At 36.9% G+C, this 17124-nt stretch overlaps 3 protein-coding genes across 3 annotated transcripts; all 3 read right to left on the reverse strand.

Annotated features, from left to right (window-relative positions):
* Nucleotides 1-8183: 8183 nt before the first annotated feature.
* LOC118240366 (small ribosomal subunit protein bS16m-like) lies at nt 8184-8701 on the reverse strand. The gene is made up of 2 exons (XM_035520440.2): nt 8488-8701; nt 8184-8305 (listed from the first exon to the last, which is right to left on the reverse strand). Exons 1-2 carry the CDS (start codon nt 8699-8701, stop codon nt 8184-8186), a joined length of 336 nt encoding a protein of 111 aa, XP_035376333.2.
* Nucleotides 8702-11495: 2794 nt separating this feature from the next.
* On the reverse strand, nt 11496-12013 carry LOC145653114 (small ribosomal subunit protein bS16m-like). Its single transcript, XM_081705788.1, has 2 exons — nt 11800-12013; nt 11496-11617 (listed from the first exon to the last, which is right to left on the reverse strand). Exons 1-2 carry the CDS (start codon nt 12011-12013, stop codon nt 11496-11498), a joined length of 336 nt encoding a protein of 111 aa, XP_081561914.1.
* Nucleotides 12014-14175: 2162 nt separating this feature from the next.
* LOC113572408 (small ribosomal subunit protein bS16m) lies at nt 14176-16056 on the reverse strand. Its single transcript, XM_027001930.3, has 4 exons — nt 15923-16056; nt 15696-15720; nt 15112-15369; nt 14176-14929 (listed from the first exon to the last, which is right to left on the reverse strand). Exons 2-4 carry the CDS (start codon nt 15706-15708, stop codon nt 14808-14810), a joined length of 393 nt encoding a protein of 130 aa, XP_026857731.2. The 5' UTR covers nt 15709-15720; nt 15923-16056; the 3' UTR covers nt 14176-14807.
* Between the last annotated feature and the right edge of the window lie 1068 nt (nt 16057-17124).

Below are 17124 nucleotides of genomic sequence, written 5' to 3' on the forward strand. Positions count from 1 at the left end.
TCTGCTCCTTTACTAATGAAAGTTGCAAAAAGCATAACCAAGACATAAAGATGGTTATAAAACAGTTAATAGTTAACAAGCTTAAAAATTTATAGATGGAATAGAAGCAAACTTACATACCTTATGGGTTAAGATGGCAATCAAGTAGTTGGATGCCTGAGAGTTACATTTTGAAAGTCAGAAATATAAACTTTCATGATTCTCAGAGAAATATTTGCCTTCCTATTGGGCCTGCCTTCAGCTATAGTACATTTTTTTAAGTTTAGGTGCATTTTATTTATGTATAATGCATATTAATGCTCAATTTTCTGTTAACTGTTACATTTTTGATATACTTACACCATAGTTACATTTAAAAAAACATTTTGATCCATTGCATTGGCATTCAGTACCCATACAACTGTGGACTGTGACAGAAGTGATATCTGTTTATAGAGGAAGTTCAGTTGATGGTACAGAGGTATGAGAATTAGTAGAAAAGCATATTGTGGACCTTTCGTCTTGAGAAGAAAACAATGTTTATCGAGTCAAGGTTTAATTTGTATATGTATTTATACACAGGATAAAATGTAAAAATATCCTAAAATAATCCATTAGCACGCCACAGGGGGCTCTGGATAAGCCAACAACACCTCCAAAAAGCATCCCAGCATCCCAGCCTCACCCTCCTCCAAGCTTGCTTTTAAGCCAAGCTTATAAGCATAAAGCCACACTGCCATCCCTGGTGACTAAGGCAGTTCCCAGAACCACTGAAAAGATTTATGCATGCTCAGTTCCACCATTTGCATATGGAGTACTACAAGACTAGCACACAACCCCTAAAAATATAATGTGGTAAAAGAAGTAGGAGATATTGAAGTCTCACTAGTAAGTTGAAAAGATGGCTGATTTGTTAATGAAGAGGTTGTATTGGTATTTGTATTCTGAGTAGATGTCAGCATTGCAGCAGTAGATCTTGAAAATGATATTATATTGATGGTAGATGTCTGGAAGGCAAAATATGTTGAAGGTAAATTTTCTTTTGTAGAAGATGCTAAATATTGGCAATGACAGATTAAAATGATGAAGTGGAAGGTAAGTGAGATGGTGGTATGAAGTGGATGGGTTGAATGGAACTCTTTGGTGGTAGAGGAAAAAATAGCTTGTGAAGGTCCTAAAGTGACTGAATTATTAACTTACAATCTGTAAACATTGTCATTATTATTGTGACGTTTTGGTCATTAACTGTTGAAAAAGGTGACATGGTCTCACTTGAAATATGTGAAAATGGTGGAATTCTATCATTAGTTTAAGGTAAAACAGAGATTGTTGTAGATGCATGAGGCAAATTGTGATTTAGTTGTACTAACTATTTCACCTGTGCTGTACATAACTGGTTATTTGTGATTTGTCTTAATTGGAAAAGACTGTAAATTCAGATAATGACTGGGTGGAAATTGACTTGAAGAGAGCATAGTGGACTGTGTGGACATAAGATGTGTCAAGCTTTTTGATGTGCCAGAATTCTTTTGGGTAGAAAAATAAGATACAGTATTGATTGAACTAAGAAGTGTTACTGAAGTAAATACCAAGTTTGAAGATGATATGGAAGGCCGCTGTTCAGTTGAGAAGAAAATACTTGTCAGAGTAGATGCCTCTGAAAGAATGTTGATTTGATTGCTTTCAGTTGTCTGTCTCGTATCCTTTGTTAGCACTGGTGTTGATGCAATTGCAGTCTTGGTCAATGAAGTAATTTCATGTGTGGCAGGTGAAATTGGTGATTGACGAGTTGCTGCACTTGATGGTTGTAAAGTTTCAGGAGATTACCTGTTTACTTCTGTGGATATTTATTCTGTTGTGCCTAAACAGCCAGGCATGTGAGATTCAGGACCAAATGATGTAGGATGCCTCAAGCTTGTTGATGGTGACAGGGTGGTTGATATCAAATGACCTTCTTTGATTGAAGAGAGCAGAGTGGTCAGTGTGGACTCATCTGTTGTTAATATAGTCAGATGTGTAGATTCTGTTAATTCTGAGGATTGTGAAGTCATGCCAGTTGGTGTGAATTCTGATGTGCTGCTAGAAAAAGATTCAGTATTGATTGAAGATTGATTGAGGTGTTACTGAAGTAAATGCCAAGTTTGAAGATGATGTTGAAGGCCGCTGTTCAGTTAAGAAGGAAATATGAAAAATGCAGGATGTGTCAAGCTTGTTGATGGTGACATGTTGGTTGATGTCAAATACCCTTCTTTTGTTGAAGAGATCAGAGTGGTCAGTGTGGACTCTTTTGTTGTTGAAATTGTCAGAATCGTTTGGCCTGGCTTCCTTGTTGCTGTGGTTTTCACTGCTGTTATGATGAAATTAACACCCAAATCTGTTGTATAAAGCTTAAGTAATTCTATGGACTCTGACCTTTCATTTGACACATATGTAATGTTACTAAAACTACCTTTTTGCATTTATGTAATATTGTTAAACTGAGACATTTACTTTCCTTATCAGATGCAGAGAAATTGGACCACACTTTTTTCTCATTTAGATTGGACTACTGTTTTGGTCTTCTAATTGGTCTTCTAATTTTAATGCTCTTAAAATGTATTAATTAAATTCCAAGCTCATGCAGAATGCAGCAATCATAGTCCTAACATGGACTAGAAAATTCTTTCAGCTCTGCACTGGCTCAGATTTTTTATTTTAAAATTCTTCTGTTGACATATAAAGCAGTAAATGGTCTGTCCGCACAGTATTGTAGTGAAATAATTGCATACTGTAACCCACCTTTCCTACTGTGCTTTCAAAATGCAGGGTTTCTCCTAAAATTAGTAAGAATACAGCCAGGGTTAGAGCCTTCTCCTATAAAGCACCTCAGTTATGGAACAGCCTTCCAGCATCAATCTGAGACTCAGACACACTCACAGTTTTTAAATCTAGGCTGAAGACTTACTTATTTAGTTGTTCCTTGCCAGTGTCACCCCTGGCTTGCTCGTTAGGCATCTGGACCCTATCTGTTTTGTGACAACTTGAATTGTAAAAAGCACTTTATAAATAAATCTGACTTGACTTTATGTGCTGGTGACAGGAATATTGATAATCAGCTGACAGTACCTGAGACCTGACGGAAATATGAGCTGTGAAGTATGATAATGTTACTTTCATTCTTGTTCAATGACCATATGTCTACTCATTGGTTTGTTTCAATTGAATTTGTGGTAAAATTATCAGAATAATTTGGTCTAGACATTCAGTTGTCTCTACTGCTGTCCTGCTGAATTTCCCCTTTGGAACATGGGTAGATTATTTTATGTGAGTAGATATTGCTGATTAGTGACTTGTCTCACTTGAAATTTCTCACTCTGAAGTCTCACCCTTATACTCCCACTAACAGGGCTCTTTCATATTTTGCATAACCACTCAATGGAAAGTTGAGAAGGGATTTTTTTTACTTTATATATAAGTGGTCAAGATTTTTACTGCCATAGTTAATGTCTCCTTATTCCTTATGACTTAATTATTTACCACTTAATTATTTACCACCATTAGTAATTAGTTAATTAGTTAATAAGTTAACAAATGGAGTCTTAATAATTTGCCAGTACGTCACCAGTAATGTTATTTCTGATTGATTTTTTTTTTTTACTGTCACTTGCATTAGACTAGACTAGAGTGGGTGACTTGTTCCTCCTTTACACAGACAAAAGGAAACCTGAGTTCTATTCACATCAGTGAATATTAATTAAACTTTCTGGGGATTTTAAAAATGTTAGCCATTGTGTGCTAAAGATTGTATGCAAATGTTAGCAATTGTATGCCTTGAATATGATCTTGTGATCATTTAGTGTGACTGATAGATGGCTGTCAGTATTTTGGTTTAAAATAGTCATTTTACAGTTACCTGATTTGAAGAAAAACCTTTTTAACATGGAATCCACTTACATGGAATAACATGGAATCCACTTCATTTTTGTATTCAGAATGCGTAGCCTACCTCCATTACCTACTATTCCATTACAACACAATGCAGTAACTATGTTTATTTAATATAGGAGGATACATCTTATATTGTTCCTTCTTTCAGCATTTAGCATGCCATTCTATTTGCATTTGGCCATTCATTTCCCCATATCTATACCTTGTGTTATAACTGAACATGGAATGCAATAAATCATATAAAAGGGAAAAATTACAGTATCTAATATTGATATCTCCATCCTCAAACTTCATCTTCTGATATTTAAAAATATGGTATTGAACTTACCCTGCTTCTTGACAAAATCTTGAATGGCAACCCATTCTTGCCTAATCAGTGCTTGGAGTTAATCACTGTTTCTGTGTTTTTGTTTGTCCACCCTCTTTTTGAGGATTGACCACATTTTCTTAATGGGATTGAGATCTGGGGAATTTCCTGGCCATGGACCCAAAAGTTTCATCTTTTGTTCACTGAGCCACTTAGTTATCACTTTTCCCTTGTGACATGGTGCTCATGCTGGAAAAAAAGCATTGTTCATCATCAAATTGAGCCTGGATTGTTGGGACAAGTTGCTCTTGGAGGATGTTTTGATACCATTGATTATTTATGGCAGTGTTCTTAGGCAAAATTTTGAGCAAACCCCCTCCCTTGGATGAGAAGCATCCCCACACATGAATGGTCTCAGGCTACCTCACTGCTGGCATGACACTGGACTGATGGCAGCACTTTTCTGCTCCACACAATAATTTGTCCAGAAGTCCCAAACAGTCTAAAGGGGGTTTCATCAGAGAAAATAACTTTAACCCAGTCCTCTTTAGTTCAATCCCTATACTTGTCAGAATGTTAGTCTGCCCTTGATGTTTTTCTTGGAGAGAAATTGCTTCTTTGCTGCCCTTCTTGACACCATGCCTTCACCTCACTGTGCATGCAGATGCACTCACATCTGCCTTCTGCCATTCCTGTAGCTTCTGAGAATATGAAAATATTGACTAGATTCCAATAATATTTTGCTTTCACAGTTTCTGTCCCTTCTTGACACCTCTATACTTCCCCCTTTTGTCACATATACACTGTCTATAAATGTTACTTCACAATAAACAAGAGCACTTCTGACCCATACTGACTATGTGTCTTCTGTGTTGCTCAGAATTTCTCGCCAGGTGCCTGAGGGTCACAAAGTGGGTGCATCCAGACCTCCTAAGTTAGAAACATCTTCCAAATATTTAACAGTGACAAATATGAAAAAGAATGATAGGCATTGATTAGGACTCATCTCCCATGAACCATGGTAAAAACAAAACATTTAAATATTTTATGTTATCTGAAACAGCTTTAGTATACCCAAAGTCTTTTGAGTCATTAAGAATCTTTTCATGAACAAATTACATATGTATACATGAAATGGGAATCTTATCATATATCTATAGAACACCAACATATGTTATCAGGACTGAACCACAATTCCTACAGTTCCCACTAACCTGCTAAAACAGATACTCTGGTTTAAAGTCTACATCTGAGATTGGTTATGCTTGTCATAGTATTTGACATGATATCATTATTCTGAGGCAGGAGAAAGCAACAGGGGTGTATGGAATAATTTGCATTTTCTATTCCCAAAATGGAATCATCAGAGCACAGGCAAACGTGGAAACAGCTTCTTCCAACTACAGAGTTCACCGAAAACTCAAAACCAATGTTCTCACAGTCACACAGTCATCTCAGTTCCAGTCACTATTGAAGGCGTTGTCTGTTCTCACAGACTCACAGCTGCATCTGATATTAATCCACAAAAGAACCCCACTCACACACAATCACAAACAAATCTGGGCTATTTGCCAGGTGACAAAAACAAAGCCGCTTCTGAAAACATTCCACACTGACTATCATTTGTACTTCTCAATAAAAATCTAAATAAACAAATCTGTGTATGTTGAACAATTCATGGCAGCATGCCTTGAAATATTCTTCAATACTTAAGTCAACATTTCAATTTATTGCACCTTGAAGCCAGAATGATTTTAATATTAACAAAAATGCAAAAAGGTAACACTTTACTGAAATAGTTTAGTGAATCAGTAGTTAAATTGGATCTCCCCCCCCTCCCCCCAGTTTAAAATTGTTTGAATTCATATTGTATACATAAGGCAGTGATATACTGTATTAATAGTATATTTTCTGTATAGACTGGTAAAAGCCTCATGTAATCTGAGTGCCATACTTTTATGCAATGAGGAAGGATGGGCTTTGTTTTTGCTGCTAACTTGTTGACTTGCAATGTTGACGTTCTTCGTGACTCTCTCAAAGCCTTTGTTAGATCATCGATTTATTAACTACCATATCCTTGACTGTAACATGTAAAAACTTGCATGCCTACTAAAAAACACTAAGCAAATTAATTGCTTGAGTCATGAACCATAATGCAGGAATTCCTCTGGTAATTTACTTAGCAATACTTTATGAGTTTTCCATTGGTATACTTTATCACAGCAGTGGTATGAACAAAAAGGGTTTCAAAAATCCAATCTACATTTAAATTGCTATAATGAACTTTGAATATCAAATTAAATTCTATGTTGGAATTCTCTGGCAAGTAAAACACACAGCACCAGTTAAAGTCTGAATACAGCCATAGAAAACCATACTTTCCTTAACTGACAGTGTTTCATATTATATAAGTTCCCCTAAATATTTAAAAACATTTAAATATTTAGTAAACAGTGCTGTATACTGCAAAATTGAATTTCAAAAATAATGAATTTAAAATAGTGTCCACATGTTCACAGATTCCTAAAAATAGTCACCATTACCGAGTCACCGAGTGCCATACGGATAACAACATGACCTCCGTGGTACTTCTTAAGTAATAATGATGCTGTTGGATTCAGAAAAGCATGCATGAGTACACATACATATACAAGCACACACAATTTCAGTGTTACAATATTAAAAAATAAAGTCAGATAAAATTACTAAAACCGAGTAAAGCTACAATGAAATATGACTGTTTGTCTGGTCCAGGGACAAAAAAAGTGTTGGAAGCGCTACCTAGCTATCAAACGTAGCCACTTTACCTCCCCTCACGTAGCTGAGTTGGCTGTAACTTAGTTATGAACAGGTCACAAGCTACTAAACATATCTAGTAACGAGCAAGCTAATATGCTTTCTCTCGAGGAAATCGAACTCTAAATAGCTACTCACATAGATGCACCATAGTCTGTTTTATCTGAGGAAAAAAAGAAGAAAGAAATTATTTTAGAAAGTTTCTGAGAGTGACAAGTATACAATATGTTATACGTAAGATATAGACAATATCCTAAAGGATATTAGCTATAAGCATAGCGTTACTATCGACAAATCTTGCACACTTCATATGAACTGGCAGTAGCTAGCTATTTTTCACTAAATTCAATCTCTCAATAAACATACCTCAGAAATCTGGACACTGCATGCAATAAAAAAAATCATAAAAGGTGAGGGATTTTCTCTGGTATCAGAGAAATACCAGACATCAACAATGTGACATTTACAAGGGCGCAGCCATTTTTCTCACATCTCTAGCCAAACCTTTAAGCTTTCATGTCTGAATAACTGCTAAAACAGTATCAGAAGACATTAGTCATTTATTTTTTTGACAATAAATCCCCAATGACCACATTCCTCCTCCTATTTCAACATTTGCACTTTTAGTCCAGGATACTAGGAAACCCAGCTTTAAATATATAACAACCAGTAGCATGAGGCGAGCCAGGCAGTGTGAATGGAGAGAAGTGTGACTGTGTTGTGAAAGACAGTGGGGGGATGCAACACTGTTTCAGGTACAACAAAAGCAAACACAAATTCTGCATGTATTTGTACAATATATTTATAAACCACATGTGACATAAAACATGTGCCCAGTGGAACTACGGATGCAGCTAGCTGCTTGATGTGACTAAAAATAAAACTTGCCCTGAAAAAATGAGGTTTTTTATGTTTATGTATTGTTTAATGATTAAAAAATAACCTGAAATGCTAAAGATTACTGGTGACAATTTTATTCTCTTATACAAAAAACAGCACGAAATGCATAGATCTTCTGACCGCTACTAAATAAAGCACATGGACAACCGAAAATGTATGGAAATTCAGAAAGACAATGCAAATCATAAGCTTACATGAATTTGGTGTAAGGAGTTTGTTTGAACTGACAACCAAAAGAAAATATGGTGCTCAGACAGTGCCAGTTAATAGTTTACTACTCTGCTCCTTGTTCTTCTTGGTCTTCACTCTCTGCTTTTGATTCTGTCAATGCTGCTTTTCTTCGGCGCTCTGCCTCCGTTACTGTCATGGGATGCAGGGGGAAGAATCCAGCCAGGCCTGGAATTTATAATGTTCAGAAACACACAAACATACTCCTGATTCACACTTGGAAAAGAAATACAGCAACTATCTTAAATGGATAAACCATACACTCATGCATATGAATGCTCACCAAGACCCTATAAAACAAATAGTTATTTGAAAATACATTTGTATTTTAAGAGTTAAGAGTTTAAGACCTAAGAGTTTGGCCACAGGCTTTGTTGGATGAGCCCCACAACCCATCCAGTACTTGATTCGGTCGTAGTTGAAACCGACAAGTTTCTCGTTGTAGATGTTTGGGAGAGGGTCATACGATCCCAGCTGCTCAATGCATTTGCCATCCCGTGACCGTTTATTGTAAGCCGCCACTATGCGGTAAAATGGCCTGTTAGTGGCGCCACCGAGTGCCATACGGATAACAACATGACCTCCGTGGTACTTCTTAAGTAATAATGATGCTGTTGGATTCAGAAAAGCATGCATGAGTACACATACATATACAAGCACACACAATTTCAGTGTTACAATATTAAAAAATAAAGTCAGATAAAATTACTAAAACCGAGTAAAGCTACAATGAAATACGACTGTTTGTCTGGTCCAGGGACAAAAAAAGTGTTGGAAGAGCTACCTAGCTATCAAACGTAGCCACTTTACCTCCCCTCACGTAGCTGAGTTGGCTGTAACTTAGTTATGAACAGGTCACAAGCTACTAAACATATCTAGTAACGAGCAAGCTAATATGCTTTCTCTCGAGGAAATAGTGTCCACATGTTCACAGATTCCTAAAAATAGTCACCATTAATAATAGCTCTTCATTTGGTTAACAAATCTCATTCAGCCAGCTCTTCTGAATCAATACTCAAAGCTGCAGGACACCTTTGGGCTGACTTGCTTTGACCCTTCTGGATCCGTTTGCTTCATTTTAATTATATGAAACTGAAGCCTAGACACTAGCCAGATTGTGAGATCAATTTATATATTTTACTCCCTTGATTAGATAGGCCTTAAGGAGTGTTTCTGGTCATTCCAAAAGATGCAGGCTTGCCCAACAATATATTATGTAAACACAATGGTTTGCTTCTGAAATATGCTTTGAAAATCAAAGTGGCATGGACTTGATAAAGATCACCATCCATGCTCAACACCATGACATGCTCAGAAGTCATGCATCACTGGTGGAGCCCCCTGGGATACATCTTCCTTGGGTCCTGTTCAATGCAAGCTCTAGTGGGAGTACACTTGTTTTGTCATAACCAGTAATTTGTAAATGCACCTTGTGTAGTTAGATTCTGCAGTCCCCTGCTGCCTATTGATCAGCTTCTGACCACAGAAACCATTGTTGGCTGAATTGTTTGTACATTTATTTATTGGGTGGCAGTCCACTCTCAACCCAGCAGTGACACTGTAAAATGCCCAGCAACAATGCTGTGCCTAGAGCACTTCTACTGATCATTTTTAACTAGTATATATTCCTTCTTCATAATTTGTACTTTCAATTTGACTTCTTTTACTTTTACTTAGGCAAGTCTCAAGCAAATTTCTATGCACCCCTGTTTTCTTTTCCTCAGTTTGGACAGAGCACTCTCCACCATTTCACTGCGAGTTATACTGTGTATGACTATGTATGTGACGAATAAACCAAACTTGAACTTGAAACTTGAAATTTGTCCAGTGATGAATACAGTGATGAACATTATAGCAATTTTCTCTGCTAAACTGAGCTCACCGTTTCCTTGAATTGAACTTTAATAATACTGTATTCCTTTTTTTAAAAAGACACTGAATATAAAGTTTTGCTGGAAGAAAACAGATACCATTTACAAAGAGAGGCAACTCAAATATTCTGTTAACAATCCAAATCATATTAAAAAATGTATATATGTGAGAGGAGAAAAACATTTTAAAGACAGATGCAACAGAAGTGTTTTCCTGAATCAAACCATTTTTGACCAGGCAGTGCAGTTCACAATAAAATGTTGCACTTTACAGGCACAAGATGCTACCAGTGAAAAGACACCACAAATATCAAGTGTATTGTAGTTACCTTAGAGAGAATCTGCATGAGTAAACACGCTTCCTTAAAATACTATCAAGAGTATAAAATCTTACTGTTTTACTCATAAGAAAAGTGATAGATGTCATCAAGGTGTGTAGAAAGTGAGGAAATGGATGGGAACAACTGGGGTGAAACTACTACTCCTTTCCTATCATATTATAAAATGTCAACATTTCTTAAACATCAGCCTTTGATGTCTAAAGGTCAGGGCTCTCTATTGACAGATATGAGTCTTTAACCTCATCCTGATCTCTAGACTTCCAGGGTGCAGTAAACTCCTTTAAATTACTAATACATTTGTTGAAGGTTTTAGTTTAATGAGAATGACAAAAATATATTTTAAAAATTATGATTTGGATTTATGACCTTTCATTACCATGGGAATGTGACATTTTACAATTTAAAAACGTCTTATCTAAACACAAGTGAATGTGACCGGATATTGAGACAGAAAACACACACATCTCTAGCCAAACCTTTAAGCTTTCATGTCTGAATAACTGCTAAAACAGTATCAGAAGACATTAGTCATTTATTTTTTTGACAATAAATCCCCAATGACCACATTCCTCCTCCTATTTCAACATTTGCACTTTTAGTCCAGGACACTAGGAAACCCAGCTTTAAATATATAACAACCAGTAGCATGAGGCGAGCCAGGCAGTGTGAATGGAGAGAAGTGTGACTGTGTTGTGAAAGACAGTGGGGGGATGCAACACTGTTTCAGGTACAACAAAAGCAAACACAAATTCTGCATGTATTTGTACAATATATTTATAAACCACATGTGACATAAAACATGTGCCCAGTGGAACTACGGATGCAGCTAGCTGCTTGATGTGACTAAAAATAAAACTTGCCCTGAAAAAATGAGGTTTTTTATGTTTATGTATTGTTTAATGATTAAAAAATAACCTGAAATGCTAAAGATTACTGGTGACAATTTTATTCTCTTATACAAAAAACAGCACGAAATGCATAGATCTTCTGACCGCTACTAAATAAAGCACATGGACAACCGAAAATGTATGGAAATTCAGAAAGACAATGCAAATCATAAGCTTACATGAATTTGGTGTAAGGAGTTTGTTTGAACTGACAACCAAAAGAAAATATGGTGCTCAGACAGTGCCAGTTAATAGTTTACTACTCTGCTCCTTGTTCTTCTTGGTCTTCACTCTCTGCTTTTGATTCTGTCAATGCTGCTTTTCTTCGGCGCTCTGCCTCCGTTACTGTCATGGGATGCAGGGGGAAGAATCCAGCCAGGCCTGGAATTTATAATGTTCAGAAACACACAAACATACTCCTGATTCACACTTGGAAAAGAAATACAGCAACTATCTTAAATGGATAAACCATACACTCATGCATATGAATGCTCACCAAGACCCTATAAAACAAATAGTTATTTGAAAATACATTTGTATTTTAAGAGTTAAGAGTTTAAGACCTAAGAGTTTGGCCACAGGCTTTGTTGGATGAGCCCCACAACCCATCCAGTACTTGATTCGGTCGTAGTTGAAACCGACAAGTTTCTCGTTGTAGATGTTTGGGAGAGGGTCATACGATCCCAGCTGCTCAATGCATTTGCCATCCCGTGACCGTTTATTGTAAGCCGCCACTATGCGGTAAAATGGCCTGTTAGTGGCGCCACCGAGTGCCATACGGATAACAACATGACCTCCGTGGTACTTCTTAAGTAATAATGATGCTGTTGGATTCAGAAAAGCATGCATGAGTACACATACATATACAAGCACACACAATTTCAGTGTTACAATATTAAAAAATAAAGTCAGATAAAATTACTAAAACCGAGTAAAGCTACAATGAAATACGACTGTTTGTCTGGTCCAGGGACAAAAAAAGTGTTGGAAGAGCTACCTAGCTATCAAACGTAGCCACTTTACCTCCCCTCACGTAGCTGAGTTGGCTGTAACTTAGTTATGAACAGGTCACAAGCTACTAAACATATCTAGTAACGAGCAAGCTAATATGCTTTTTCTCGAGGAAATAGTGTCCACATGTTCACAGATTCCTAAAAATAGTCACCATTAATAATAGCTCTTCATTTGGTTAACAAATCTCATTCAGCCAGCTCTTCTGAATCAATACTCAAAGCTGCAGGACACCTTTGGGCTGACTTGCTTTGACCCTTCTGGATCCGTTTGCTTCATTTTAATTATATGAAACTGAAGCCTAGACACTAGCCAGATTGTGAGATCAATTTATATATTTTACTCCCTTGATTAGATAGGCCTTAAGGAGTGTTTCTGGTCATTCCAAAAGATGCAGGCTTGCCCAACAATATATTATGTAAACACAATGGTTTGCTTCTGAAATATGCTTTGAAAATCAAAGTGGCATGGACTTGATAAAGATCACCATCCATGCTCAACACCATGACATGCTCAGAAGTCATGCATCACTGGTGGAGCCCCCTGGGATACATCTTCCTTGGGTCCTGTTCAATGCAAGCTCTAGTGGGAGTACACTTGTTTTGTCATAACCAGTAATTTGTAAATGCACCTTGTGTAGTTAGATTCTGCAGTCCCCTGCTGCCTATTGATCAGCTTCTGACCACAGAAACCATTGTTGGCTGAATTGTTTGTACATTTATTTATTGGGTGGCAGTCCACTCTCAACCCAGCAGTGACACTGTAAAATGCCCAGCAACAATGCTGTGCCTAGAGCACTTCTACTGATCATTTTTAACTAGTATATATTCCTTCTTCATAATTTGTACTTTCAATTTGACTTCTTTTACTTTTACTTAGGCAAGTCTCAAGCAAATTTCTATGCACCCCTGTTTTCTTTTCCTCAGTTTGGACAGAGCACTCTCCACCATTTCACTGCGAGTTATACTGTGTATGACTATGTATGTGACGAATAAACCAAACTTGAACTTGAAACTTGAAATTTGTCCAGTGATGAATACAGTGATGAACATTATAGCAATTTTCTCTGCTAAACTGAGCTCACCGTTTCCTTGAATTGAACTTTAATAATACTGTATTCCTTTTTTTAAAAAGACACTGAATATAAAGTTTTGCTGGAAGAAAACAGATACCATTTACAAAGAGAGGCAACTCAAATATTCTGTTAACAATCCAAATCATATTAAAAAATGTATATATGTGAGAGGAGAAAAACATTTTAAAGACAGATGCAACAGAAGTGTTTTCCTGAATCAAACCATTTTTGACCAGGCAGTGCAGTTCACAATAAAATGTTGCACTTTACAGGCACAAGATGCTACCAGTGAAAAGACACCACAAATATCAAGTGTATTGTAGTTACCTTAGAGAGAATCTGCATGAGTAAACACGCTTCCTTAAAATACTATCAAGAGTATAAAATCTTACTGTTTTACTCATAAGAAAAGTGATAGATGTCATCAAGGTGTGTAGAAAGTGAGGAAATGGATGGGAACAACTGGGGTGAAACTACTACTCCTTTCCTATCATATTATAAAATGTCAACATTTCTTAAACATCAGCCTTTGATGTCTAAAGGTCAGGGCTCTCTATTGACAGATATGAGTCTTTAACCTCATCCTGATCTCTAGACTTCCAGGGTGCAGTAAACTCCTTTAAATTACTAATACATTTGTTGAAGGTTTTAGTTTAATGAGAATGACAAAAATATATTTTAAAAATTATGATTTGGATTTATGACCTTTCATTACCATGGGAATGTGACATTTTACAATTTAAAAACGTCTTATCTAAACACAAGTGAATGTGACCGGATATTGAGACAGAAAACACACACATCTCTAGCCAAACCTTTAAGCTTTCATGTCTGAATAACTGCTAAAACAGTATCAGAAGACATTAGTCATTTATTTTTTTGACAATAAATCCCCAATGACCACATTCCTCCTCCTATTTCAACATTTGCACTTTTAGTCCAGGACACTAGGAAACCCAGCTTTAAATATATAACAACCAGTAGCATGAGGCGAGCCAGGCAGTGTGAATGGAGAGAAGTGTGACTGTGTTGTGAAAGACAGTGGGGGGATGCAACACTGTTTCAGGTACAACAAAAGCAAACACAAATTCTGCATGTATTTGTACAATATATTTATAAACCACATGTGACATAAAACATGTGCCCAGTGGAACTACGGATGCAGCTAGCTGCTTGATGTGACTAAAAATAAAACTTGCCCTGAAAAAATGAGGTTTTTTATGTTTATGTATTGTTTAATGATTAAAAAATAACCTGAAATGCTAAAGATTACTGGTGACAATTTTATTCTCTTATACAAAAAACAGCACGAAATGCATAGATCTTCTGACCGCTACTAAATAAAGCACATGGACAACCGAAAATGTATGGAAATTCAGAAAGACAATGCAAATCATAAGCTTACATGAATTTGGTGTAAGGAGTTTGTTTGAACTGACAACCAAAAGAAAATATGGTGCTCAGACAGTGCCAGTTAATAGTTTACTACTCTGCTCCTTGTTCTTCTTGGTCTTCACTCTCTGCTTTTGATTCTGTCAATGCTGCTTTTCTTCGGCGCTCTGCCTCCGTTACTGTCATGGGATGCAGGGGGAAGAATCCAGCCAGGCCTGGAATTTATAATGTTCAGAAACACACAAACATACTCCTGATTCACACTTGGAAAAGAAATACAGCAACTATCTTAAATGGATAAACCATACACTCATGCATATGAATGCTCACCAAGACCCTATAAAACAAATAGTTATTTGAAAATACATTTGTATTTTAAGAGTTAAGAGTTTAAGACCTAAGAGTTTGGCCACAGGCTTTGTTGGATGAGCCCCACAACCCATCCAGTACTTGATTCGGTCGTAGTTGAAACCGACAAGTTTCTCGTTGTAGATGTTTGGGAGAGGGTCATACGATCCCAGCTGCTCAATGCATTTGCCATCCCGTGACCGTTTATTGTAAGCCGCCACTATGCGGTAAAATGGCCTGTTAGTGGCGCCACCGAGTGCCATACGGATAACAACATGACCTCCGTGGTACTTCTTAAGTAATGATGCTGTTGGATTCAGAAAAGCATGCATGAGTACACATACATATACAAGCACACACAATTTCAGTGTTACAATATTAAAAAATAAAGTCAGATAAAATTACTAAAACCGAGTAAAGCTACAATGAAATACGACTGTTTGTCTGGTCCAGGGACAAAAAAAGTGTTGGAAGAGCTACCTAGCTATCAAACGTAGCCACTTTACCTCCCCTCACGTAGCTGAGTTGGCTGTAACTTAGTTATGAACAGGTCACAAGCTACTAAACATATCTAGTAACGAGCAAGCTAATATGCTTTCTCTCGAGGAAATCGAACTCTAAATAGCTACTCACATAGATGCACCATAGTCTGTTTTATCTGAGGAAAAAAGAAGAAAGAAATTATTTTAGAAAGTTTTTGAGAGTGACAAGTATACAATATGTTATACGTAAGATATAGACAATATCCTAAAGGATATTAGCTATAAGCATAGCGTTACTATCGACAAATCTTGCACACTTCATATGAACTGGCAGTAGCTAGCTATTTTTCACTAAATTCAATCTCTCAATAAACATACCTCAGAAATCTGGACACTGCATGCAATAAAAAAATCATAAAAGGTGAGGGATTTTCTCTGGTATCAGAGAAATACCACAGACATCAACAATGTGACATTTACAAGGGCGCAGCCATTTTTCTTTGGACCGGAAATTCAAGTTAGAAACATCAGCTAGATTGTAGTTCTAAACATTGTCCACTAGGTGGAGATGGTGCATTATCTTTTCAAGGTCCACTATTACACTAAAGTTAAATTGTGCTTACTTCTTTCTTTCTTTCTTTCTTTCTTTCTTTCTTTCTTTCTTTCTTTCTTTCTTTCTTTATATTAAAATATAATTCTTTATTTTATCTTAAGAATTCCAGTACACTAAGAATGATTAGAATTAGAAAACCAAATGCATCATGATGAATTGCGTGAGGAAGATCCACTGAAAGCCATTGCCCACTTTTACTCTACCACTGACTCCGCTTGTGCCTGACGCTCTCATGAAAGCTTCGAAGCTTCTTTAATCCACGTAACTATATCAGCGGTATTCCTACGACCCATCCTGCCTTGCTCGAAATATGTACATAACATCCATCAAAACCAGCTCAGTAGCTAAATACTAAGCCTGCTAAAAATAAACATGGGAGCATACCTCAACAATGTTAAAGCTAGTTGATATAATATTACTTCTACCATAGAAGGGCGGGAAAATAATATGAAGAAACCAAAAGTAACATTTTGAAGTATTTTTACGTATTATCTTGAATACTTAGCTAGCAAGGGAGAAGCTATCAATAAGCTCCCAGAATCCAGTATCTTCAAAACAGTAAGGTCGAGTGTGTTCTCGTGAAAACTATAGACAAATATGTTTACTTAAAAGCAGCCCAAGCCAGACGTCGAGCAGTCTGTGCCATCATGCTTGTGTTGTAACCGCAGAGACAGAAGAGGTTCGCACAGCATGATGCTGGTGCATGAATCAGAAGCTCATGCAGTCCGGCTATTTTACGGAAGGTTAACTGACCAAGTAGCTAGTTCGCTAACTACATGAGACTGTTGAATTCTACTGAAGCGATCTATCGTCATGTTTATTGGCAGAGACGTATTTTACTTTTTTTTTGAGGATGGAATTGATGTTGGTTTCCCAGAAACTTGAAGGTCGCTGTCGTTGACACAGAGAAGGTGGATATTGTGAGGGGGAGCAGTGCTGAGAAGTGTCTTCCAAAGCCCACTGTCAT

The sequence above is a fragment of the Electrophorus electricus genome, chromosome 22 (assembly GCF_041902795.1).
Source record: "Electrophorus electricus isolate QZ-2024a chromosome 22, ASM4190279v1, whole genome shotgun sequence".
Taxonomy (NCBI): Eukaryota; Metazoa; Chordata; class Actinopteri; order Gymnotiformes; family Gymnotidae; genus Electrophorus; species Electrophorus electricus.